The sequence below is a fragment of the Molothrus aeneus genome, chromosome 1, assembly GCF_037042795.1.
Source record: "Molothrus aeneus isolate 106 chromosome 1, BPBGC_Maene_1.0, whole genome shotgun sequence".
NCBI lineage: Eukaryota > Metazoa > Chordata > Aves > Passeriformes > Icteridae > Molothrus > Molothrus aeneus.
The window spans coordinates 5,473,608-5,501,533 of NC_089646.1; the positions used below are offsets into that span (position 1 = coordinate 5,473,608).

Genomic DNA, 27,926 nt, shown 5'->3' on the forward strand with positions numbered 1-27,926 from the left:
ACCTTTCTGCCTAGAGCTTATTTTGAATACTTTTTCAGTGTTTCTTAAAGTTACTGGTAAATCCTTCAAGCAGTTCCTCTCATCCTAAAATGATACTTACACTTCAGCTACAAGTTCTGAGCCAAGCTCTCCTGTTCTCAGCCCCACCCCATCTAAAGAGAATAAAAAATTACCTGTCATACAAAATTTAAATGCTTTTCTGGGAGACAGGCTGCACTACTAAACACCAGATTTACAACTCCTTCCCATTATGAACTTGGAAATTAATTCATTTCTGCAAATCTGCAGCCTTCTCTATGATTCTGGCATTCTTAAACTCTCTGCTCACAATGTTCCCAGGGGCTGTGACTCTCATATTAACTCAACACTCTCCTCCTTCTGCCTTCAGGACTCTTACAGACAGAACAACTCCAGAAAAGGTAACAGAATTTTAAAGACAATAGCAAAAAAACCCTTCTCTCACTTTATACACCATGTAAGTCAGAGCTGGGAATCTGGGAGCACATTTGGGCTCTGAATTACTGTGTGCTCTGAGAGAGCAGCTCAGCTGACAATTCCCTCAGCAAAAGCTCTGAGCATTCTGTCCTGGCATTTTCAACATCAGAACACCCAGCTGTATTTCCCATGTGCCTCTTACAACCTTTCCACACCCAGACAGCTCAGCAGCAACTGGTACAGGTCACTTGTTAGCACAAAATACTTCCATGGTACAAAAGCAGCACTGCCCATGTGACATTGTCCCCTCAACAGGACTCAGAGCTCACATCTGAAGGTCTGCTCACCTCAAAAATTCTTACATTCAACCACATTTTAAGATTATCTTCACAGGATTCTGCTAAGGCATTGCCATTTCTTCAGTCATTGCATTACTTAAGGCTTCAAAGCACTTTGAAGCTCTTTGTTAAATTCAAGCTCCAAAATCACACAATTTATCTAGTACACAAAACAACTTGAAAATATTTTAACTAAAGCCTTTTATTCTATACAACTGTGAAACATCATTTACCCTTCTGGCATTGCAGACTCTTCCATTAATCTTTCCTGTTACTGTGTTTTGGGATGGTTAGAAAGAAAAAAAACAGAAGGAAAGTTACAACCTTGGGCTGATTTCAAACAAAAAATTACTGTGAGCAACTCCAATGTATACAATAGGACAGGAAGACAACCAGGAAACAAAACATAACCCAAACAGTGCCTATTGGAACAGACAAAGACCCTTGCTAGTAATAAATACAAGTCAGGACAGATTACCAATAAAAGTTACAGTTCTGTTTAACCATTTAATTCACAAACAGCACTAAAAATGTGCAGTTAAAGCACAATTGTGTCAAACTAAGCATACACAGAAATGGGGATAGAAAACTGAACCTGATTCTCAAAAGATGGGAGAAGACATGCTAGCTTGATTCTGAACCATGGTTTTGTCTAAGCAATGAATTTGTTTTGCTGGGTTTAAAGTGCAGAAGGGAATGACTAATTTGACTGTATTTTGACTATTTTTTCAAATAAAACATGAGGAAAAAATACTTTGCTTTTTGTCTGACCAATACAATCCCAGTAATATAATTTATTGGGACTTTCCTTAGGCCTCAACCTAAATCTTGATCACAAGATACAGGAAGGGCTAGAGCATGTGTCTCCTGAAGAAACTCCAATAAAATACTGCCCCTTGAAGGCACTTGTGCTTCTGCTTCAGACAAGAGTAATTTTTAAACCATTTCTCTATGAGGATTTGTAATTTGCTCAAATCTGGCTACAAATGGTTTTCTGGGATATCCCCACATTTTCCTCACAAAAAGCTGAAAGGCCCTTACCCTCCCTCCCCCCAATAAGTTAAACTTCTATAAAAGATTACCATGAGCCTATGACAGTCACAGATTTTTAGAAATAGCAGTGAAAACAAGATCTGCATAAATCTCTAACAAAAGAACAATTGCATATAAAACCTCAGAAAAGAAGAATCAATATTTTTATCTCATGAATATGAAATCTGCTAAGAAGTTTTTTAAGTTTAACATTAAACATATGAAGTTATAATCAGAATGGTTTGAAGTTTTAACAAAATGTCACATACTTTTGGAGCACAGTTACCAAAAATTAGACTAGTGTGTCTTTAGAACACCTAAGACACAGTGCAGGAAGAAGTTATATATATTTAGAAAAAAAAAACTCTAAGTTGCTGCAAAGCATGTTCACTCTATTATGATGCACAGCATCACTGGACTCACATTGCTCTGATATTTTTCTAGTGTTCTTATCTTGCATGTCAACAGCTCTCTAAAGCAATTAAAACAATTCTCATGTTAACCCTTGGTTTGCAATTAAATGGGCCCATTCATTCAAGTATGCAATACCTATTTTCTGGTGGGTTTTTTTTCCAAATTTCTTTTAGTGGTAGAAATGCTTAAGTAACCTGTGAGAAATCATTGCTGGAACTTCATGAATGGAATGTGCTAAAAACACCTCATGTGCAGTTCTTAATTACATTGTGAAGAGTGACTAATACGGCCAAACCTGTTTGATACCGAACACGAGCAGATGAGGGGATTATGTTCTGGAAAAAAAACCAAAAGCAAAAAGGAGGAAGCAAAAGTCTGCACTGGGTTATCATCCACTCTCTGTACACCTCACACAACACAAACCACTCAGGGACCTCCCATCTCATTGACTGAGACTAGGACAGACTTTAGTTTAAGTCATATAGATTTTTCTTTTCCTCTATATTACAGGTCTATTAGTCACTTCAATTAAATGTTTACTTCCCATCCATACTGAGGCATTAGAAGTCTCCTCTACCTTAGGGGTTCAGGGCTGCTCTAGAACTACTCTGGGAACCAGCACAGCAAGGTCAAGTCAGAGATGGCTGCTCTGGGTCCGCGCTGCCCTCACGTGGATTTCTGGCGGTAGTGAAGTGTCAGGTCCCCGCCACTCTTCCAGATGAAGTGCTTGACAGTCCGAAGGTCCATGTTGGGGTCCAAAACCTGCACAGCAAAAAGGCAGCTTTTACTCAACAATTCTGCTGGGCTGGCAGAAATTAAAAAAATACAAAGCAAACCAAACTGAAAACTGATACCAAGATGAGCCATGCTGTCACCATCACATTTTCTGAAAAATCCCTTTACCAGGATTTCTTCTCCTGGGAAGCTGAGAAGCCTCAGAGAAAAATGAAAACAATGATTTTCTGATTGCTTCTCCTGTGTTTTGCTGCTTTGGAATGTGGTTTGGACATTGTTTGCCAACTAGTCATTGATTGGTTTCATGTGAATTGTTTTTACTTCATGACCAATCATGGTCAGGCTGTGGCAGGACTCTGGAGAGACTCACAAGTTTTTCATCAGTATCTTGTTAAGCCTTCTATAAGTATCCTTTAGCATAGTTTTAGTACAGCATTCTTTAATATAATATAATACAATACCATAAAATAATAATTAGCCTTCTAAGAACATGGAGTCAGATTCTCAACTCCTTCCTGCCACAGGGGACACCAGAAAATACCATACCATGCAAAAGCTCAGATTTTTCAATTAGCAACTGAGCCTGAGGCATTACTGAAAGATTTTAGCAGAGTAACATGTAACTTCAGATTACTCCTCAGTGCCTAATCTCCATTACACTTATTAGGCAATTAGTGGTTTCAGACCAATCTTGAAAACTGCCAAAAAAGCAGAAATCAAAAATTCCAGAAATGTTAAAAATACAACTGTATGGAATTGTATTAAGGCCATTTGTTGACTATGAGCAAGTAACCCTGTAAGGGCCCCATGCCAGACCAAATTAAACAGGTTTTTTTATGAAAATTTCTTCATCTGCCTATCTGCAACTGTCAGAAACTTGTGTCAGCACTAAGTTAACATTGTCAAAACATTTACTTAGTTTTAAAGTTAACAGGTAATCTGTAGCATATTATAAGTTCAGAACTCAAAAATGCACAACCAATTCACTGCTAGAGCCTGGTTTTGATCACAGGGAACTTACCTGGTCCTGGCACAGAAGTTCAATCTTCTCCTCTGCTAGCACAGCAATGTCCTCCTCCTTTTCTTGTTCTCCTGCTTTCTCATTGTTGGAGGAGCTCGTTGTCTGAGACTCATTGTCCAAGTTGATGATTTTCTCATACACATGTTCCATCACCTTTCTCACCTGAAGCATGTCACTGGCTGACAGCCGGTCTCTGCAGGAGTTAGAGGTGTTTGTCAGGAAAAAACTTGAGAAACAAACTGTGTTTCTTATCTTCACAACCTCTTCCTTAGCTGTAGCAAACTATGTAACTACATAGAGATCATCTCTATGTTGTCTGGTAGTAAATTATCAGGATCATCCAGAATGCCATGATCATAACAGCAATTTAGCCAAAGAGTCACACAGCAAATAACTCAAAAAATGAGTTGAGATATTCAAAAGACCAGATAAAAATCTGCATTGATTTCTAACCAACCCAGCTCCCAGTTACAGCTCATGTGACTGCAAACTAGTTTGCATTCCCTACTGGCAGTTTTTGTCCTTTTCCTTTCAAAAAGCAATTATTCATCTCTGTTGGCAACAGGAAACAAAGCTGTGGTTCTGAACAGAGCAGCAATCTATAAATTCATCTGTTTTCCAATTAAATACCACAAAAGACAAAGTTCCATTTCAGTAGGCAGTTCTTAGACATTTCTTAGCATAAACTTGAACAACTGCCTGTTGAACCCAAATCCACAGTGCTTTTAAATATTCTGATATAACTTAGTGCTTTAGAGCAATGCTCCTAAATGACTAAGAACTTCTACAAATCCATCGAGCACAAAACAATTCTCTGGAAAAATCAGTGAATTGGCTTGGTGGTTTTTTTGCTGTTTGTTTGGTTTTTTTTTTTCCCCTTGAGCTTGCAGTTTTTTTCTGCAATTTGGATGTTCAATGTTAATAGTCTTATTTGCATTACTTACTTTTTTAGAGTTTTTGCCCCTGATGATGAATGAGGTTGGAGGTAGAAGGGAATCTTATTGAACTTGGGCATATTTTTCTAGAAGAAAACAAGTTTTAGAAGTGTTAATTTAGGATGAACCATTATCAGCTCCTATTTGCAGCAGCTGCTATGTGAAGTATATTCAGCTCCTAATTATCAAAACTCATGAGAGATTCCTAATCAACATCCCCACCACAGCTAACTTCCAAATTACTCATACTCCTGAGACACTTCAATTTAGATGATGCACAGATCATCTAGCTTTTGAATATAAATTATCATTTATTTCAAAGGCAATTAGATAGTATCAAAAGACAGCAGCAATATGAAGTGTATTCTCTATTCCTGAGCTCCTCACCAGGAAAGGATACCAATTATGCACAGGACTTTGAATTCTTTATCTAAGACAGTCTGTCAAAAGAAATTGAGCAAGAAGTACTTTAACTAGACACATCAAAAAATGATGCATCTCAAAGGGTCTTGATTACAGACCTTGAGACCACTTGTTTTAAATACAAACACAGCGAAAATTTAAAATGTCATTTTAGATACTGCAAAGTTAATTGTACTACATCTTAAAAAAAACTAAAACAATCCAAACTTATACACCCAATACTCACATCCACAGTGATGTCAATTACCCATTGTGGCACTGTTTCATTAAGAAGCATGGATTCAGTTTCACCACCTGAATCCCGACATAGCAACCTGAGACACACAGAAATAACCTTTATTGTAACAACAGTTATTGCCATTTCCATTAAAAAGCTTTCAGGAGAGGTTCTGCCCTTTTAATGGGCAGAGAGCCTGAACTCTGTTAGGATCATGAACTTACTGGGGAAGAGGTTATTTATTTTCTGTAAAGAGCAGAAGGAGCTGTAGGAAGACAAATCCCAGAAACAGAGAGTAGGATCTCAGGAGACTACAGCTATGACACAGAAAACAGATAAAAGTACTTTGCTCTGGATTGTGTTATGGTTGTGTGTTAAAATACAGAACTGTCAGGAGAAGGGGAAAGGCACCTGGCATAAAGCAATTCTCTCCTCTTGAGAAAAATGAGCTTTGCATGTAAAGCATCTGCTAAGCTCTCACTTGAAGAATAAAAGCAGTTTTAGGAAATGTGCACATGCAATGATGGAAAAAAGACACATTTCATTTTATAAATTGCAACGAGGTATTTTGGCAGAGTCCTGCAAGCCACCTTTTAGGTCCCATAAATATGGCTTGCTCCCTCCAATGGGGCCTTTCCAGTGTTCTCTTGAGGAGGAGGAGCAGCTACATCAAAGGGAAGATCCACCAGAACACAATGCAGGCAAATACTAAGTCCCAGGTATAACATAAATACATTGATACTGTAGGGAAAAAAGTCAGTTTTCCAAGCTGAAAATGGTTTCCTTGTTTCATTGACTAAAAGTCATATCATTCTGGGGCCTGTTCAGCCTGGGAAACAAAACCAACAAATCAAACATGCCCCACCCCTTAAATTTAAAATCCACTATGTCGGTAAATATCAAACAATTCACAGTGTTGCAAGATCAGCACTTGTTTTGCAGCACTGTTAAAATGTCTCTGATGTATCACATATCACAGTTGGGTTTTTCAATGTAGAACAAGAAGAAATAGAAGGGTAACCAGTACACATGTTGCAATACAGAGCCTGTGTTCCTGCCTGCCAGAGATTAGGACCTTCTACTGGATTTATCAACTAATTTTGGGAGCAGAAGCCAATTCTCTAGTGAGTAGCAGCTCCTGAATAATTCATCCTCAGAGATCAGCACAACACACAATCTAAAGTAGCACAATTTCATTCTAAAACACAGTTTAATTTATCAGTTTGCAGAAAGAGGGCACCCAAAAATATCACACACAACTAAGGACTATACACAACTCTTACTGCTTTAAATCCCCACACCTTGCTGATGCTCAAACTCACATGCTCAGTTGGACAAATCATCATCAACAACTGCTTATTTTGCCTGGCAAAGTTATGTCTTAAATGTACAGAAGAGAGCAAAATAACATTTTTGATAACATTCCTGCTTCCACCAAGAATGGGATTGCTCAGCCACTGAATTTCTAAGTTTTTATACCTGAACAAAGTGCGTCCTCCAGCCTCACCAAAAATAACTGGTGTATGTGGTGGCACTTGGAAGTATCCATTTCCCTTCTGGACTCTGTTCTCCTGCTCCCCATTCACTGTTGGAAAAAAACCACATAAAACAGCAGTGAGACTGCACTAGGCCTTAAAACTGGGCACCCATTCCACCTACAGCAGGTGCATTTTGTAAATTAATAAACTCATAACCTCATGAAAACCAAGAAAATCCCCATTTCCAAGATACAGCAAGTATATAAAAAACCACTAGACAGTAGCAAGATCAATACAGGTTTGTGGCAGGTCTGTTTCAAAAGCCTGTGAAAAAAGGAAAAAGTCCAGGAGTCAAAACCCAATTATGAGTTTTTTCTCCCATTTCTTTTGTCAAACTGAACAATAGTAAAATTAGGAATCAACTAATGAGACTCTGCTGAGACAAGACTGTTCTTCCCTCTAGAGTGACAGTACAGAACTCTTGAAGGGTTGTTTGCACTGCTCTTCTACCTGGATTTGCCAGATGTCAAAACACTGTACTAGTAAAGCTCAGACTCACAGTGCCTTGAACTTCCTGTGTTATAAATTCAATTCATTATAGCTAATTACAGCAGTATGGTCTTCAAAGACTGAAAAACCTGATTCCATATCAGGTGGATAGGACAAGATTAAAGAAAAATCAGCATTATTTATACACCTCTTGAACAGTGCAGCTTCTAATCAGTAGGGATCTTGAAACAATGTAGAAGAATTTGGATGCCTGACTTGCACTTGGGAAAATCATCTCCATTACACTGTAGCACCTCACTACTGTATTTGAAGAGATGTTGAATTCAAGCAACATTAAGAAATTTAAATGGCACAGACTGATGAGATGAATGATTCCTCAGCTTTCTAACCAGAAACATGTAGGCAAAGAAAGGTCAGAAATTGTAACAAGCAAAGAAACAAAAAAAGAAAATCTGTATTGGAAGGGGTAAACATGATACTGAAAACTCCTATAGTTTGAAAGATTTTTTTCATAACACTTCTCTGAACAATTGAGAGGAACAACACTGCACATAATTTGTGTTTATTTAAATTTGTATCTCTACAAAAATGCCAGCATCCACTTCACCTTCTCAAGTCACTGCTCAGTGCCAATCTCGTAATTTTTTTCTTTTGGAACAGCAAAGAAAATATTCTGTTGGGTGTACTCCAAACATTCCACTAATCCATACCTCTATACAGGAACAAGCAGTGTGGCATCAATAATCCAACACTACAGAAGCCTGTGAGTGACACTTCTCAAACCTTGTCTGGCTTTAAGCTGCCAACTGCCAATCCACAACAGTCTGAGAATCAGCAGCTGGATCCAGAAGAGTCTGCCAAGAGCTCTAAACCTCCTCGGAGGCCAGTTTTGAAAGAAGAAAGCAACCAATTCTTGGCACAGTCTTGTCACAAAGCAGTGAGATATGCTGAATGTGCAGTTTTCTTAATTGCATCATCTATCTATAGAAAGTAATTTCTTGATCACCAAAAATGAGACTTAGTTAACTCTGACCTGGGCTGAATTGAGCTCCAACTCAGGACTTACAGAGTCTCTTATTTTGCCAAATTCAGCCTCTACCTTACATTTCACATGGCTTTCATCTAAGGCTTGATTAGACTTGGCATTATTACCTTAAACACGACTTTAAGGAGTTTTCTATGGAATTACTTCATGCATTATTACACTGAAAGTATTTTTTCCAATAAAGCTTTTATTTTGTTCACAATACCTAGAAGAAAACTGGAATTAAGTCAAGAGAATACTTGCTAATGTTGGATAACTGAATTATTACTATTTACTGCCATTATCTAGTGTTTCTTTTCCAAGTCAAGCCTCAGTTTGCCAGTAACTGTTTTTCATCAATATTTTTCATGTTTCTATAACTTCAGAATCATTTATTCACCTACTTTTTTTTTTACAGAGAGACCTAAGATTTTTGCTGATAACAGAAGTACAATACATTTCTAGTGTAAAGCAAATTCAGAAGTGCTAATAAACATGAAGTCTATAATGCACAGAGAAATAGGTGTAAGACAACAAATGTCTCTGTTTAAGAGACAAGTAATAAAAAAGGAAAATATTAAAATACTAACCATGGTTTATTTCATTTTCTTCTTCATCCATTGGATTGATATGTGTTCTAGGCCAATACTCCAGAAGTGCTTGCAGCAGAAGCCCTCCAAGGTTTACTGTCAACACACAGTGAGGCAGAACTTCAATCACACAAAAAAACATGGGCAATACAATAATGTCCATTTGAATCCACAGCTGAAAATTCCCCATGAGTTTGAGCAGGCCTGTTCCCAAAGCAAACTATTTATGGGCACTGAAATCTGCTTGTCACAATCTGAGAGCTGCATGTTACAATGTTTCAGGAAAAGCTGATTTTAGAATCCCTGCTGTTGGATCACTCTTGTGCTTTAGCATTCTCTACATTAGGTTATAATTACTTTTTCCCTTTTGCATCTTAAAAGTTTAAAACAAAATTAGATGTAAACCCTGAACATGACTGTTTCAGAAAAAAAGGAAATACTTTCTTTGGAGAATATGCTACAGAATTTAATATTAAGAAAGTAAGCCTCAAAATCCAACCAGATACTGACATGGGTGGCACTGGAATACTTCAAAACATATATACTGGAATTTGTTCTGATTTCTTTGTTAAAATAAAACTTTATTATTAGTTAAAACTTACATTTTGGATCAGAACCATCGGGACTGCTAAATCCAGCATCCTTTGCTGAAACCCAGGCTGCAAAGCAGTCACTTTCATCCAAAGTAATTGTCAACATCTGTTGGCAAAAGACCATGAGGAATGTAATAGTTTGGGATTAAGTAAGTCTATTAATCTCTAACTTTGCTCCTACAAATCAAAGAATTTCTGAAAGCATGACAGCACACTTTGTTTACCAAACTGTATTAATTCGCAATTGGTATTGGTGGACTATACCACAAATTAATTAAAAGATATGTTACTCCAATTATTAAGAAATAAAATTTGCTGTTTTATTTGAAAATAAATTTAATCCATCAGATAAGCAATGAATGTTCTTCTAAAGTTAACAAACTAAAACCTTTTTGAACAAACAATACATGAAAAAAAGCGAAACATGACATTAAAACAACAGATGTAGGAGCTGTATCTCACCCCAGTTTTCAAATCCACTGAGAACCAGTTTGGCACATAAACCATTTTAAATCTCTTCTTAATTTCTTCTTCAAAATCTACTTTCCCAAGGTCTTCAACTTTACATGCCTGTTCACCAAAAGAAATGTACAAGTACTGAGTAATATCAACACTCAAGACTTTTCCTTGATTTTCATACACACTTGGAATGATTGTGACTTATGATCTCTCCTGAGCACTGCAGTCCAAAAACATCCAAGTTAAAGGTTAAATCTTTTTTAAAAAGTCACACAGTTATTTATATTGTAAGTAATTTTTTTTCTTCATTTATCTCTGAGGGAGTGGAATCAAGCCAGTAGAGAACTCTGGAAATGTTACTTCAGATTATTAGAAAATATTTTCCCTACACTGAGTAGAATGCTGTCTTCTAATAGCCCCTGTCATTTCTCTCCCCATCAGTACCAATACTTCAGTACTCCATCAAACACCAGTATTTCCAGCACATCTAGCAACTAATTCAGCTCAACTACTGCAATGGGAATAGCAGTGAGTGAATTTCTGTGCAGAAGCTTTATTTCTGTTTTTATCATACTTTTACTTTAAAAGTCCTTTAAGTAATTCTGTTAAAATCCAAATTATTATAATCCACTTGCAAAGTCATCCTGAAATACTTGTTTTAGGCAAACACTAAGGCCTGCAACCTTGGAATTTATTCCCTCAAAATCCAGGAAAAGTTACAGGAAGCAAAGACTGAAGGGTGCAGCTTCAGGTAGGAAAACCTCCCTCTCTTCCTCCTGCACCCTCAATAAAGTCTCAGCTTTCAAGTGCAGGGAGCAACACTGACCTGGCAAATCATCTCACCTCTACAGTGAATATGTATTTAAACATATATCAAGTGACTTCTCACAGCCTTACTAAGAAAAAAATACCTGAATGAAAGTAGAAATTACCATTACCATTTGACTTTTGTCAAACATTGCACATTTAAATACAGACATAAAGAAAACTTTTCAAAAAATAATCTAGATAATTTTTAGTATATATCTATATCCTCCAACTTAATTTCTTTTTCACTTCATTTAACAACTCAGTAAGTTGGCTGAGCATGCTTTACCTCATTACTGATCTTGGCTGCTGCACTGCATAGCTCAAGAACAAGAAAATATTTAGAATTTAAACAGGCTTTTGCCAGAGAAGAAATTGCTGACCACCTCACTGATGTGGGATTTGAGTCCTTTCTCTCTGCACTCTTTCCCCTCTCCTCTGAGCAATCATTGGGTAAAACAACATAAAGAAATGTGACACCAAGTCTCCCCAGGCAACATCAGGCTTCCTTCTGTTCATTTTCCTGCCTTCCTGAGTTACCAGCAAACATAAGCCCTCTGTGAAACAAAACTGCATCAAAACATACATTACTATTTCCTGGAACAAATTCAAGGGTCTGAACTTCAGGAGAATGCAGATGTCAATACTGGATTGAATTCAGGTGAATGCAGATATCAACCTCACCCCAGGGAAAGCTACAAAAAAGCTCAGAAATGCCCCTCCTTTTTCAAAAGGCAAACCTTTCATGAAATCCTGAGACAGAAAGATGATTTACTTTCTACCACAGAAATCTCAAACAGTAAAAGTGGATAGATAAAAAAGTGGCACAAAATAATCAATGATCCAACAGTAGAAAATCTGAAATTACATTCTTACCTTCAAGACATCCCAGTATGCCACGTTATTATTTGTGTCTTTGGTTAATATGTGCCTCTTGTCATTAAGAATGTGGCACTGAATAATACTAGCACCCCCTGGCAAACAAACAAGAATTAAGGTTACTGCTGTCATTTTTATCTAATATCCCATTAAATTAAATTGCATGACATGACATATGCTGTTCTTTGGTTTCAATTTTTTGTGTAAACCTTGGATACCACCAAGGTTTAAACGTGATTTTAACTGTAACCAACAGTGGATAGACAATAACCACATTGTTCTAGTTGAAATCATAGTATCAAGCTTTTAAAAAACTGAGTCAATCTTAAAGCTCGATCACTTGTGCTAAAGAAAACAGATTTTACAAGGTCCTCTGCAAAACAGCTGTTTACCTTTTATAACTTGGTCAGGCTGTGTACACAGGGGTGGTATGGGATTGGTACAATCATTATCATAATCTCCTGATGCTCTAAAATTATGGATTCCCTTCAAAGTCTAAAGAAAGAAAGAAAATAATGACACATTCATAATCATCACATTCAAAATCAAACTCTGCTTTTACCTGTGAGTAACAACTGCCAGTTCATGCTGATATTTAGATGTTATCTACTCAGATCCAAGGAATAGAATTTATTTCTAAAAGCATCATAACCATAGAGCAAAGAAAGTAATTCTAAGCTTCATACATTTTGAGCAATTTTAATATTAGTATTTTATGATTTATTCTAAAGAAAACTTACACATCAAAGTACATCCAAATGCCATGACTACTCCATTGTATTCACAGACTGTAAAATGTATCACTTACCCATTTATTCACAGAGGATTTAGTTGTTGCTACCCAAAGTGCTGGAGGAGGATCAGCTGATCTATCCAGTTCCATCTAAATAATAAAACAAATTTTCAGTCATGCTTAACTTAGCTTCCCTTTGATAATTTGTATTGTCTTGTATAGACCCACTCCTATAACAGAGTATCTCAGAAACAGCATGACTTTCAGTTTATTGCAGAAATACAAAGTTTAAATGAAAAGTACCTAATATGAAACTTTGAAAATCCAGAGGAATTATTACAAGTATTCAACAAATGAATTCTAGACTTGGGCAATAATAGTTGCAATGTGTATTAACACAGTAGCTAGAGTTACTTCCAGCATGATGCAGTCTTGCCTAATGGACAGCTTCCTAAGTACAGGATTTTCTGAATTACTTTGTATTCAGACACTTCATATGGTTAAAATGAGAATGTAAGAAGTTCTAATAGAAAAAGCAGAATTTTATATATTTGGCTCTGCCATTACATTTCTCAGATCACTGTAGCCAAGATTAGAGGCCCCTTCTGACCTTTGTACAGCTGACCAGCACTTTCATTTTCCATTTTGAACTGAAATCTCACATCCTGACTTTTCCAGAACTAAATTAATGTATCCAGGATTTTATCTTAACACTCTAAGCTAGAGTTCACTCCCAAGGAAAGCCAGGCTGCTCATATCTATTAGCATATGTTTCAATTGCACACTCCTTATACACCTGCAGGTTCTAAAGTCATGTCACTAAAGTCAGAGACAGCAAAAAAAATAAAAACCAGCCTCTTTGAAAGATTCAGACATGTGCCTGCAAATATCATGCTTAGGTGTTCAAAAAAAACCCACAAACAACTTTACTCCTGGTTCCCATGAGTATGTAAGATTCTAAAACAGTCCTGTGCACATATGCTGCTGCTAAGAAAAATCCCCTTTTGTATAAAACCTTGGCAATGCCAGCTGAGTTTCTTAAAACTGTACTAGAGCCTGATAAACCCAACTTCTCATGTGTGAAGCATATTCAATTTCAGTAATGTTCAAATTTGCACATTTTCAGTAGCTGCCAGGCATCCATCTTCTTCAGGCAATTAAACTTCAGATGCAATTTAGGAGACAGAGCCAATCTGCTGAAGATGTGGTGTAGTAAACACTTGTTAGCCAATGTGAATTCTTTAATCAATTTATACCTCAAGCCACTGTTTCACAAGAAAACACGCAATTATCCTTTTATACTATGAGAGTCACAGAACACTGGCACAAGTTGTGAATTCTCCACTCTTGGAAATACTCAAAACCCATCTTGATGGGGGTTGAAAACTGGTCGAAAACTGGTTGAAAACTCATCCAGTGCTCTTGGGCAGGGCAGAGAAATGGACCAGATGATCTTCAGCCATCACTCCCAAGCTCAGACGTTCTATGATTCACTGAATTAAACTCAATTACCTTAAGAACTGGTGCCTTTTCTTCACAGATCAGCACCCTGATATCAGGATTTCTTAGATCTGTACAATAAATCTTCCTGTCTCTTCCTCCTGAATAAATATGAGTGAAGGCTTCATTGACCTGCAGAGCCCAAACACCCTCATCATGGACTCTGTACGTGGCTATGCACCTCTGCTGCCCAAGGGACCACAGGCGGATCGTCCCGTCAGAGCTGCCTGAAAGACACTGAGCAACAACCAGCAAATTTCAATCAAATAGTTATTTCAGTATTTCAAAATATTTTTTCCCCATAAAAAGATTTGATCACTCATATAGTTATATTTTTCCTCTAAAATGGTGCTAAATCCTAGTCAGGATTTCCAGTATTTTATGTAAACCCACCGCACACTTAAATGAACAGTGGTAAAATCAACTTTCACCCATCAGCCTCCCCCTCTTAACCACTAAATATCTGTAATCTATGACATTAAATAATTACATTGAAATGGACTAATGACTTTTTTCTACTCTGTAAAATGCCTTTGTCTCAGGTTAAAGCACGTACCTGGGTGCCATCTCTGTTCAACAACAAAGCTTTGACATTGTCTGTGTGCCCTTTGAGTTTCATTAGTTTTGCACAAGTCCTTGGATCCCACACCCTTAGAACCTATGGGAACAGACATTGGATAAATGACATTAACACCATTCTTCTCACCAATGTGCTATCTCTGCAGAAATGAGATCTTTCCAAATGAATCAACCCTCATTCCAAACATGTGGACATCCATCACTGAAAATATATGTTTGAACAAGACAGACATAACTATATCTCATGCAGCTCTAATAATCAGATGTGATCTTCTCCTAATTTAAATTAATTTGTTCTGGCTTCTTCTGTCATAAAGAAATTAAAGAATGGAAGTGACTGGAAACAGGACAGTGTCATGTGGGCATAAACTATGCTTCTGAGAATCTCTAAGATGCTCCACTGGTGTATCCTATTTTCTGTTTTATATTGTCTTGGAAATAAAATTCTCTCAAGGTTAGATTAGGTAAAAAAAACCAACTCAGAGATATAAGCCTGTTTTACCTTCCTTAACAAAGAGCAAGGCTGTCTCTTGGGAACACTTGAGCTTCATTAGCTTCTTCATTTCCCACCTCCTGCAGGGATCTTGCAAATTGCTGGCACCTTCTCTCCTACCTGCAGCAACTGCTTCAGTTTTGATAATCATCTGAGTCATGTGTCCTCAAAATCAGAGCTCTTGTGGGGAAATGTAATGATCCCTGACAAAGAGGGTTACACAAGATGATCTGACTGTCTCCCCTATGTATTAAAGCTCTATGGATACATCACATCTTCTGACTGAGGCAGGATTTGTATCCTACACTTGCACTCCCACTTCAGAGAAGTGTCTGCCCTTGCTATTGAAAACACAAAAGCTGCTACAGACATGACATTGAAAATGAATAAAATTGTCTCTTTATACTGAAATTGAACTGAAGTGAAATGAACCCCACCAAATTTTGCTTACCTTTTCAGTGGACCCTGATACAATAACTGTTCCCATTTGATTCATTGCAAGGCTGTAGATTGAGTCTTTGTTCCCACTCAGGGAAGAAGCTATTTCAAAATAAAATTCACATTTTCAATTTTAATGCTGTTATTTGAAACACATACTTATTGACTCAAAACTGGTATTTTAATACTCCTTGACTCATGAAAATAGTGCCACTCTGCCCCATATAAAGAGTTGCTTTAAGAAAGACTATAGTCAGCATAGTGCTGGGAAAACCCTTTTCCAATTCTTAATCTACTGCTGCATAAAAACAAAGTAACCCCTCAGATTTATGGTCATTACAATTTTGGTGACCTTTTGGCACCACAGTTCCGTGCCAGGGCCATCAAGCTACTCTTGCTCAACTGTGTCATTGGAATATGACACTTTGTGATCTTGTAACACACAGCATGTGGATTTAAGTGCAGAGATTTTTTTTCCAAGCCAAGTAACAGTAAAATTCTACATTTTGTATTAAAGGCTCTTCTAATTCAGCAGAAATGCAGAGAAGTTACACTGCAGCACTGAAATGTGTTATTTGAGCAGGGATGCTACCTCTGCACTTGTGAAAACCATATGGCAGCTCCTTAGCATCACACCTACCATCAGAGCTGAGGAATTCTATACCAACCAGCCTAACCCTCTTTTGGAGATTAAAGTACCAGTCCTTCAACTCAGAAAAGCACAGACACAGCAAATGAAAATCATCTATTTAGAGAGCACAATCAGGCATTTCATCAAGCCTCAAATCCATACCATCAGTATGCCAAGAAGGCTGAGAATAGCAGCAAACTGCATGGCCAGTAAAAATGAGAAACTTCACACAATGATTTATTTATAAGATGGAGCCAAGTTTTCAACACAGGATTTGTAACCTAATATCATAATTTAATATCACATTTTGTCACAATGGAGAAGCCTGTGTCAGAGGGGTTTAGGTTGGAAATCATGAAGATGTTCTTCCCTCAGAGGGTGGTGGGACACTGAACAGGCTCCCCAGGGCATGGTCACAGCCCCAGGGCTGCCAAGAGCCCCCAGGAGCATTTGGACAACAGTCTCAGGCACAGGCTGAGATTTTTGGGGCTGTCCCATGTAGGGCCAGGAACTGGACTCAATGATCCTTGAGGGTCCCTTACAATTCAGGATATTCTATAACCCTATACTCTATATATATTCTATATATTCTACAATGCCTTTCTGGGAGAGAAGCAGAACAGGTGACTTCCTAAAAGATGAGGGTGACATTGACCATTAACCCTGATGAGTAGAATTTTCAGTTTTTGCTTGCCTTCCACTCTCAAGTGAGTTAGATCTCACCTGTCAGTTATCCTTACATGTAATCAGTGCTTTGTGTCACTGTGTGCTTTTTAGTCTAGTTTATCTAGTAACTTATTCTTCTGACAGATTTGACAAATGTATCAAGTCCTGCTTTAGGAGCTGTACTTCCTGTTTTTCAGCATCTATACCAAGAAAAAACCAACCTCAAATCACAAAACACAGAAAAATGTAGGAACAAATAAGCTAAGAGAACATTTCTATAAAAGGCTGGTTGAGAGGTTAAAATCTTCCCAAGTTAAAGTTCTATCAAGTTTCAGAGAAACCAGCATGTTACAGTTCAGGAGAAACAGTTCACAGAGACTTGTCCTCTATTCTAAATGCCATGACTGTTGGCTGCTCTAGATTTCCAGCTATTACATAACACAACAAATGGACTCAATGCATGCAAACCCCTCCTTCAAATTTCTTGCCCATTTTTTATGTACAGACAGAAAAAGGCATCTGTGGTTTTAAGCTGACCTCACAGATTATGTTACTCAATAAAATGGATTGCATTTGCCTCCCCTCCCCAGGTACCTACTTGTGACAGTATTATTTGAGGCAGTCAGTGCTGTGAGAGTATTTACATCCCAGAGGAATATCTGTCTGTCCAGCCCAGCAGATGCTACCAGCTCCTTATCTTTTGCATATGCTAAGGCTTTCACATAGTCCTACAATAAAATAAATACAACAATATGAATCAATGTTATCCTTTTGAAGTCTACATCTTAATAATTGTAAGAATGGCACTGATCACACACAGTATTTACAGATAATGTTTTTCACCTTATGCGTCCTTAGTGTTGACATGCAAAATCCCTTATGTGCATTCCACACTTTAACAGTAGTATCTGAAGAAGCAGATATCACTAAATTGGAAAGAATAAAGACTAAATTTTAATGGCTTATATATTACTTTAGAGCATATTTGTACTAGTCTAATTTGTTTTTCAAAAGAGATTAAAAAAATTCATATAACATTTCAATTTTCATTAGAACAGCTGCTTAGACTATTTACCAAAATTAAAATATACATCAAAAATTAATTTTACATGCTAAGAGAAGATGCAAAATAATTAAAGCAGCAGATAATTTACTTGTATACAGTTTCTAAATACTGCAGTTCTGAAACTTTTAAGTACTTACATGTTTTGCCATTGCAGCAGAGCACAATGTCATTTACCCAATCTGTGTGATGTTCCATAGATGCTATATAAGGGTCTTGCTGCAAATTAAGAAAAAATAAGCTCATCACCAATGGAGAAGATTGTGACTATCACATCCTGTTGTGGTACCTTCTTCAACCTGCATATGGATTCAAAGTTTCCTAGTGCAGAGTTGTTTGAAATCACTCTCCCACAACCCTTTTTGTGAGAACTACACAGTTATGTAACATGCCACAGTACAACCAATACCAAAAGGATTCTGTGATCACAATAATTGGCAGCTGTTAAGAAACAACATCAGGTACAGCCCTGTAGGCAGCCTACCAGCAGAATAACTTGGAAAAAAAGTAGGTTTAGAGCCAGGGAGGCTGTCCTGACTGACCTTGTGCTGATTGACACTCCATATCCTTATGATGGAGTCCCGCCCTGCCGTGAAGAGTCTGTTTAATGCTGGGTCCAGCTGAAGCGCATTTACCCCGTTCCGGTTGTACTTCTCCACTTCATCTCTAATCACATAGGAAACCTAAAACACATTTGCACAAATCCAATTATGGTATTAAGATATTGACATGGCCATAAAATCTGAACATCTCATTTCATCTTTGTAAGGTTCTTGAGCAGAAAACACAGAGAGTTTTACAAGCATTGTCTGTCAGTTTGAGAGTTACCAGCACCACCAAAGTTATTTGCCCCCAAAAATGGGCAACAGTCAGAGAAGATTTAGCAGTGATACAACTGGAGCCCAGTGGATTATTTTAATCATTGCAACTTAAGCTGAGTTAGACCCAGAGAATCCTCAGTTCAATTCCCTGCTGGGTGTGCATATTCTGGGTGATCTTACACAACACACTGAGTCTGTGTGTCACTTCCCAAGGGGGCTCCACAGTTTCCATAGCTGCAATGTCAGTATTTCCCAGCCTCACAAAGGAGAGGATGTGGTCACCATGGCCGACAAAGCACTGAAAGACTGCAGATACAAATTCAATAGGTGTCACTACTAATTTTAAACCAATTTTTTAAGAAATGCCTACCTGCCAATATAATAAGAAACTCAAACTCTTAGTGCTCTTTCAGATAAATTATTCCATTAGTTTCTTTCCTTCTGTGTTTGACAGCACTGTGTGTAAAGGTTATTTCATGGGTTTGCTCAGAAAAACTAAAGGGAAATTTCAGGAGACCCTGAAAGACCACAGCAGTCTCCATTATTAGTGTTCAGTAAATACAATTCTAAGACACTGCAGTTTCTTCAGAGCTCCTGCACTCACTTTCCTGATCCCTGGGTTTACACACTGCTCTGAGGAAAGCCCTCACACTGAGAGAAAAGGAGGGGAAGATGCCAGTTATGCATCCTGCCAGATTCTATAAAATATAACCAGAACAAGGTAAAATTTCATGCTTGGTGTAATCAAACCTGCTCAAAACAGGAATCCTCTGGACACATAAGCACCAGTGTTTTGAAAATGCTTACAAGGAGTAGTCCTGGGCTAGAGATCTGAAATCAATTTTTCACTCCAGTAACTGCATTAAAGTAGTATAAAGAAAATGTTTTCCAGATCAGATCTCAGTGACACCAAATAAATCCAATAAATTCAGCTGTTCACTGGTCCTTATCACAGAAGTATTTTACAGCAGCTCAGATTCTGTACCATGAGAGCTGACAGGTCCATTTGGTGAATGTGGGAAACACCTCCATCAAATTATCCCATCCTCAGGCAGCACAGCCAGAGCACTGATGCTTCCAGAAAACCAGTCCAGTGCTATTCTCTGGTTGAGAAACAGCTGCAGCAGCTTTACAGACCAGCACTGAAGGACCAAAATTAAGAATCTCCTTTATCCTCCTGCCTCAACACTCTCCATTATCATTCCACAAGTCCTTCACTACACTTAATAATGTGATGTACATAATACATAATTGTATATGTGTAATACACATAAGTATATTATTATATCCCCAATGCTCTTAAAGACCTTCTGTCAGCCACTCTCAGCCTTTTAGTACCACAGTTCTGCCAGTTTTAGATTGTATCCTCATTTCCAATACTTTCAGCTTCTTTCACCCATCCCAGACTCATCCATAACATTCTCACTCTCCATGCTCAAGTTTCCACCTACACACAGCTCCAGAGATGCTGCTGCAAGGAGACACCATCAGCCACACAGAAGTGCTCTTGTTAAAGCACTTTAAGCACTTGAGGTATTATTTCTTTGTGAGATGCAGGGAGAAAGATGTGTGCCAATCCTTACCTGGGCTTAATCATATCATGGCTCTGTTGCTGAAAGACCCACACAGATTATGTGCACAAAACTCAAGGTTTAACATGATTCCAACACAAGGCAAAGGGACGCCCATCAAATTCATGTTGCTATCAAACGCTTATAAAACCAATGAATACACTCAGGTAAAAATACTATATGTGACCAGCTAAGACACAAACCAGTAGATCAAATTTAATGTTATTCATTAGAGAGAGCAATATTTTCCTGACACAGTATCAGGTTCAAGATCAGCAGGGCCCTCCACCTCTTGTTTTCCCAAATGCTACCAGGATATTCTTGAAGAAATCCTCAATTTTTGGATTTGTTCCTCTTCTGTCAGTCACCTCCCTTATTTGTTATACGATAGGGCCCTCCATCTCTCATTTTCCCAAATGCTACCAGGATATTACTTTGAGAAATGCTCAATTTTTGGATTTTTTCCTCCTCTGTCAGTTGCCTCCCATATTTGTTATATTTTCAGGTATAATTTAAGAGCTCCTCATTCCACTCATAAGTTAGATTGTCAAACTATGTTAGTCACCTAAGCACGGTAACGCTGATGCTTTCTGCACATAATGATGCTACTTCTTTTTAGTTTAAAGGAAGTCAAGAAAAACACAGGCATAAATATTTAAAAATGCAAAAAAATCCCCAAATGAGGTACTTTTCATGTATGATTAAGACTTTCACAGGACTTTGGAAGTTGAGTCATATTTCTACATTAATCTTGATGAAATTAAAGTCAGCTCAACCAAATGCTGTTTTTCCCTCACAAAAAGACATAATCAGAGGAGACTGACAACCATTTCTCATTATCAACAGCACTGAAATAGTCAAAAGTTAATTTGCCCTCTATTGCCTTTAATGACTTCCACATATTAATTCAGTCACACATCTCTTGGCAAGTATTGCTTTTATTTTAAAAGAACTGGGCTAAAGAGAGGGGTTATATTGTTTCAGTGTTATTGTTCCCTTCTAGATCTGAAATGGATCTCAGCAGAAGCTGAGCAGGAAATCCAACATCATCTTTCTTTCTCCCTGTGACAAACTTGGGTAAATAACTCTGCTGTAACAACTGAATTAAACAAGATTAAAATACTGTGTTTCTTTTATTGGCGTAAATACAAGAGATCTTTGATGCAAAAAAATATAGCAAAACAACAAAAAGAGCTTGATACAGAATTTCCCATCAGTGACTGCTACTGTGCACAGAATTCAAACAATTATTTTTGTCTCTCCTCAGAATTTTACAGTGTTATTTACTGTCCACAGAAGGAATATATATATTTGGAATATATATACTTATCAGGACAAGTATACTTGTCCTGATAAACTTTCTTAAAAATTGAAGGACTAACAATAAGAAAAAGAAATTCCTATTTTATTAGGTAATGATAACTTCTTCCATGTCATGGGGAGAAACCATGACAGACATTTTTCAATCAGAAAAGTAATTCTAATCCACATTAAATACAGACTTCCTTTTTTTTTTTTAATTCATGATACTACAAGGACAAACAAAGAAAATGAAAATGAGAGAAAATTATTCTGTGGTCAGCAAGTTGATGGGACAAAACACCAACACTTGAAATGAACGCTGCAATTTCAGCAGCTGGCTAAGGACAAGGCAAACCATCTGTCCTGAAAACAGTATGAGCTGAAAAGGACTGCAGCAAAGAATGCACTCTCCAACTCATTTTGGAGACCAAATGATATCCAAGAAACTGTCAGCTGTTTACACTGAAAATACTTATTTATTTGCTCATCCAAAATAATAAATATTGACTGGTCTACTCCTGGTAACCACTCACTGGGGCTGAAATAAACATCTTGTGTATTAACAAAACTAGATCAAGACACACAGCACATGTGGCTGAACTAAAAACAACCCCATGAGACATTTGTTGCACACCACATGGAACCCTTTGGAAAGGGAGGTATAACACCAGAAGCATCCAGATACTTGCACTTAAATGCATTAACTCCATATTAACATAGAAGGAAAAATTAGGGGCCCCACAAAATCTGTTGAAAAGTTGCTGAAATGCATGGGGAACTTGTGTAAGAGAGGTGGACACACAGTCAAGTCCACAAAACCAAAACATTCACTAATAAGAACAGAGGAAGATTGCTGAAAACCCACATGAGTTTGTCCATTATGTTCTTATTTGAGGAGAAAAAGGTGAGAAAGTGATTTTTTGTTTGGTTGGGTTTTTGAGTGTCACTTAGCATAGACTTAAGAAATATTAGAAGATTTAGTAAGTATGCAAAAATACAAAAACAAAGCATATTTTCAAGTCTGTGTGTACACAAACATATCTAAACAATAGAAATGCAGTGAAGTTGTGTCTGAGGAGAAACTGCTGTGAATAAAATTCACCTCTGCTCCTGAAGAACACAGATCTTATCACTGAAGATAAAGCACTGGAAAGGGGTGTGGAGACCCCAGAAGTGAGGGCTCTGAGACCTCAGGGGCGTTGCTCCTTGGAGCAGGCTGGAGCACATCCCTGCTGTGCCCTTCCCAGCAGAGCACAGAGCCAGGGGCAAAATCTGGGATATACAAACAGACACAAAAACTGGGATATAGATCAGCATTGCTTTACTGCCACATTGGCTGGGAGGAGCAGGCCGTGTGGCATGTGAAATATTTTACTAACAACCAAAGCTTTGCCATGGACGCTGCTGCAGCTTTTATAAGCTCCCAGAATGAGTAAGAATCTTCCACAGCAGCAGTGCACAAACATCCACTCATTAGAAAGAGTTTATGGGATTCAGGAGCCTAAATGGATCAGGAGTAATCATTTTAATGACTACCTAAGAGCTCCACACATAAAGCTACTGCCCACAGATACATTTTGGCACACAAAGCCAAATGAATTTCTTGCAGGACTTACACTTATCCGTGCAGGAAACACTTGTATCAACTGATGTGGGATCATGTTACCCTTGTTACATTACATGCATTATAACAGACTTTATCTTCACAGATGGGTAAAATCTGCTTTTAAAACATCCCACCGAACCACATGGAGGAAATTGTAACCAGCTGAGCTCTGAGGACACTCATTCCTTGTTTCTAAGTGAGCAAAAAACAAAAAAAGGTATTTCTCCAAATAATGGGAAGGTTCTATGAGAGGGTTCTGAATTGCATCAAGAGTGAGATAAGCAGCAGTGAAATACCAAGGGAAAAAAAAAGAACATTGCTTTAATATCTTAGTGGAGCATATGTATTCCTAAAAACATGGCTTTTAATTAAGAAGACTATTTGAATTTTTATCTAGGTTCCAGAATAAAAGTAATGGAAAGCATTAAGAAGCTCATTTTATCTTTTTACAATGGAACCAACATATTGGCTTAATCATCACGTGAAATAAATAAATATTCAGAATTCTAATTTTTACATTTATTATATATGAAATATAAAAAGACAGATATCACACCTACTAAGCTGCAGTATTAGTGCACAAATATGACAAAATCAGATTCAAATAGATCACAATGGTTTGGGTTGGAAGGGACCTTAAAGATCATCTCATTCCACCCACTGCCACAGGCAGGGACACCTTCCACTAGACCAAGTTGCTCAAACCCCCATCCAGCCTGGCCTTGAACACTCCCAGGAATGGACAATGAGATTTTCTTACTCTGTACAAGATGTGAAGCTAAAAAGTGCTTAAAATTCATGCAATAATATTATAAGGATGCTGATCCTTATATGGCAAAACTCTCATGTTGTTTCGACTGTGGGGGTAAATTTATTCTGGCCAAGGAGCAAGTTTGGGAGAGCAGTCACAATGCAACTCCTCCAGGGTAGCTCCTTCAAGGCACCTGCTGGGAAAGCTTCACCTTGACTTGACTGCCAGGACAACATCTGAAACTGCAGCACACGGCAAACAGCAGCATCTGACACAGCCCTGCACCCTCACTGCCTTCAAATCAGTGCCTGAGACACAGCCCTGCACCCTCACTGCCTCCAAATCAGTGCCTGAGACACAGCCCTGCACCCTCACTGCCTTCAAATCAGTGCCTGACACAGCCCTGCACCCTCACTGCCTTCAAATCAGTGTCTGAGACACCCCTGCACCCTCACTGCCTCCAAATCAGTGCCTGACACAGCCCTGCACCCTCACTGCCTCCAAATCAGTGTCTGACACAGCCCTGCACCCTCACTGCCTCCAAATCAGTGCCTGACACAGCCCTGCACCCTCACTGCCTCCAAATCAGTGCCTGACACAGCCCTGCACCCTCACTGCCTCCAAATCAGTGTCTGACACAGCCCTGCACCCTCACTGCCTCCCAAACCAGTGCCTGACACAGCCCTGCACCCTCACTGCCTCCAAACCAGTGTCTGACACAGCCCTGCACCCTCACTGCCTCCAAATCAGTGCCTGACACACCCCTGCACCCTCACTGCCTCCAAATCAGTGTCTGACACAGCCCTGCACCCTCACTGCCTCCCAAACCAGTGCCTGACACAGCCCTGCACCCTCACTGCCTCCAAACCAGTGTCTGACACAGCCCTGCACCCTCACTGCCTCCAAATCAGTGCCTGACACAGCCCTGCACCCTCACTGCCTCCAAATCAGTGCCTGAGACACCCCTGCACCCTCACTGCCTCCAAATCAGTGTCTGACACAGCCCTGCACCCTCACTGCCTCCCAAATCAGTGCCTGACACAGCCCTGCACCCTCACTGCCTCCCAAACCAGTGCCTGACACAGCCCTGCACCCTCACTGCCTCCAAATCAGTGCCTGACACAGCCCTGCACCCTCACTGCCTCCAAATCAGTGTCTGACACAGCCCTGCACCCTTATTGCCTTCCCAAATCACTCAAGCTCACTCCTGCAGCCTTCAGAAAGGCAGGGCTAAGCTTCACAAACACCTGCCACTGGACACTTCAAATGCCTAACTCCCATTTAAAGAGTTTAACTACTCTTCTTTTTCTATGCATGGAATTTATTTTGAGGCCTAAAACATCCACTCTGACTAAACCATTAGAAACTAAAATGATATGCAGAAGCACCCTAAACTGACTATTTTGGATGGCTTTGCTTACCAGTAGAACAGGTGCATCCAAGCTAATAATAGTTCTGATTTCCATAAATTTCAACCAGCTCTCCTGCCATGTAAGGAATCAATGTTCCCTCATGCCTGAGACGTGTCTTTTGTAAAAGCCTCTTCTTCCATCCTCAGAGGCTTGGAACAAATTTCTCCAACTCTGTCTCTCTCCCAAAAACTCTCTGTAGAAGCACCCTAAATGCTCAGCCATTGGGGATTAAAATAAATCATGAGTGGTTTTATTTTTTCATTTGCAGCTGATGGATAAAACAGCCACTTAAAACTCATTTACTTGAGCAAAGTCCTGTTACTAATGAAGCAGGTGAAATAATAAGAGTCAAGAAAAAAACCCAGCTTCTAGTCAAGCTTTATAAATGTTTATCATGGAATGGTTTGGGTTGGAAGGGACCTTACAGATGCTCTCATTCCACCCCCTGCAATGGGCAGGGACACTTTCCACTATGCCAAGTTGATTGGAGCCCTGTCCAAGGTGGTCTTGAACACTTCCAGGGCTGGGAAACTTCTCTGGAAAACACAACCAATCTGGATCTAAATCACAGTGCACTGCTGAGACACAGACCAGTGTCATGTACATCAAGTGTCATTAGTACATAAGGTGAAAAAAATACCACACAGCACAATGAGAACAGACAAAACATCATAAACCAGCACAAAACCACCTGTAAAAACAAACTTTTGAGTCAATCAGTGCTTGGAATACAAAAAATAGTAGTGACAAAAAGAAACAGTGAGCTCTTTGATGCATGCTGCTGTCAGGGAAATACTACTTCATAAATAGGAGTGTATCAAACAAATATCAAGGTATAATAAAAACCCCCTGCTTAGGGGTGTAACCTGCAAAAACTTGTTCACAGCACAGGCATTCTTTACATTTTAAATCATATCCGGTTTTTTTTTCTGTCAAGGCAAGGGAATTCTTTATATAGAAATGAAAGAGTCCTTCCCTTAACCACAGAAAACACTAGATGCTCTATAAGATGCCCATTTCCTCTCTGTGATAAATGATATGTCAAAAATCAAACCCACCTCTGTTTTGAAAGCTCCTAATGCTATTTCAAGCCTAATCAATATTTCATTTGATCACACTGGATAGGTACAGCTGCAACTGGCATTTGCCACTAGGCAGCTTGGCACACTGATAATGCATTAAATCTTTTCCATAGTGAAAGCTGTAAGAACATCTAAAGGGCAGGCAGTATCACAAACAAGAAGAAAAGCATTGAGAACCATAAAATAAACCTATTTTAATGACTTTAACTGTTAAAGTCTTGACTTTTTATACGCACTTTGGAAATTCCAGTCTCCACCAAGGCTACAACAATCCATTTGTAGCTACAATTGGGCCCAAACCACAGGGTTTAATTCTTCCTCAAGTGTGCTGAGAAAGTCTACACCCACCTGACTGCCTGTGCCACGGGTTTCCTTCAACAAATGCTGCCTGGAGCTGGCAAGGAATATCTCTGAAACTTGAGAGGAAAAAAAATCCTGCTCCTCGCTCACGTGTGCGAAAGGACAGAGTGTTTTACAGAAACTAAGCAGAAACATGATGCAAAGCAGATCACAGAATGATGGAATGGTTTGGGTTGGAAGGGACCTCGAAGATCACCGAGTTCAAACCCCCTGCCCTAGGCAGGGACAGCTTCCTCTAGGCCAGGTTGCTCAGAGCCGCGTCCAACCCGGCCTTGAAAAATTCCAGTGATGGAGCATCCAGAGCTTCACTAGGAAAACTATTTCAGCGTCTCACCATGCTCACAGCAAATACTTTCTTCCCACTATCTAACCTAAAAGTACTCTGGCACCGGACACAGCCGTGACAGGAACCCGCAGCTCTGTCGCTGCTGGCAATTCCCGTTCCACCCAAGCAGGTCTGGGGTCACCGTTCTCTCGCTCTCCCGCCGTGCTCCGCCGCTTTTGATCCGAGCTGGTTCAGCTCTGCCTCCTGCGGGCTGCAGAACCCGGCCCGGTTCGGCAGCGAGCAGCAGCTCCCCCCCTCGCTGCCTCAGGCGGCCGCTCGCCCCCTCGGCCGGCGGAGGCGGGGGAGAGACCCCGGGGGCGTGCGGCGCTGCCTCCCCTCAGCGCAGCGCGGCTGTGCGAGATGAGGCGACTGCGCTGCCATAGAAACCCCCAAAGGCTGACACCCTGCAGCCGCTGGCGCGGCCCGCGAGGCTCCGGGCTCCCTTTGAGCCGTGCCGGCCCCGCCGCGCCCTCACCTGCACTTTCCGCCGCCCCGCCGTGTTCTGCCGGTGATGCGCCGCCATCTTGCATGTTGACACTGTGGCGTCATGTCCGACCGGAAGTGCCGGCCCCCTCACCCGGCCCGCGCGAGGCTTTTATACGCGAGCAGTGGTGGGCGTGGCCAACGGGGCGTGGCCAACGGGGCGTGGCCAATGGGGGCGCGGCCGTCGTTCCCGCCCTCACGGTGTGGCCGCCATGTTGCC

General features: G+C 39.5%; 1 protein-coding gene across 1 annotated transcript; it reads right to left on the reverse strand.

The window, feature by feature from the left end:
- Positions 1 to 957: 957 nt before the first annotated feature.
- WDR48 (WD repeat domain 48) lies at positions 958 to 27,795 on the reverse strand. The gene is made up of 19 exons (XM_066550776.1): positions 27,699 to 27,795; positions 18,536 to 18,676; positions 18,134 to 18,212; positions 17,774 to 17,856; positions 17,529 to 17,658; positions 15,647 to 15,735; positions 14,680 to 14,781; positions 14,136 to 14,360; positions 12,699 to 12,773; positions 12,283 to 12,385; positions 11,888 to 11,985; positions 10,208 to 10,315; positions 9,755 to 9,851; positions 9,153 to 9,248; positions 7,030 to 7,135; positions 5,560 to 5,647; positions 4,920 to 4,996; positions 3,976 to 4,168; positions 958 to 2,981 (listed from the first exon to the last, which is right to left on the reverse strand). Exons 1-19 carry the CDS (start codon positions 27,744 to 27,746, stop codon positions 2,886 to 2,888), a joined length of 2,034 nt encoding a protein of 677 aa, XP_066406873.1. The 5' UTR covers positions 27,747 to 27,795; the 3' UTR covers positions 958 to 2,885.
- Between the last annotated feature and the right edge of the window lie 131 nt (positions 27,796 to 27,926).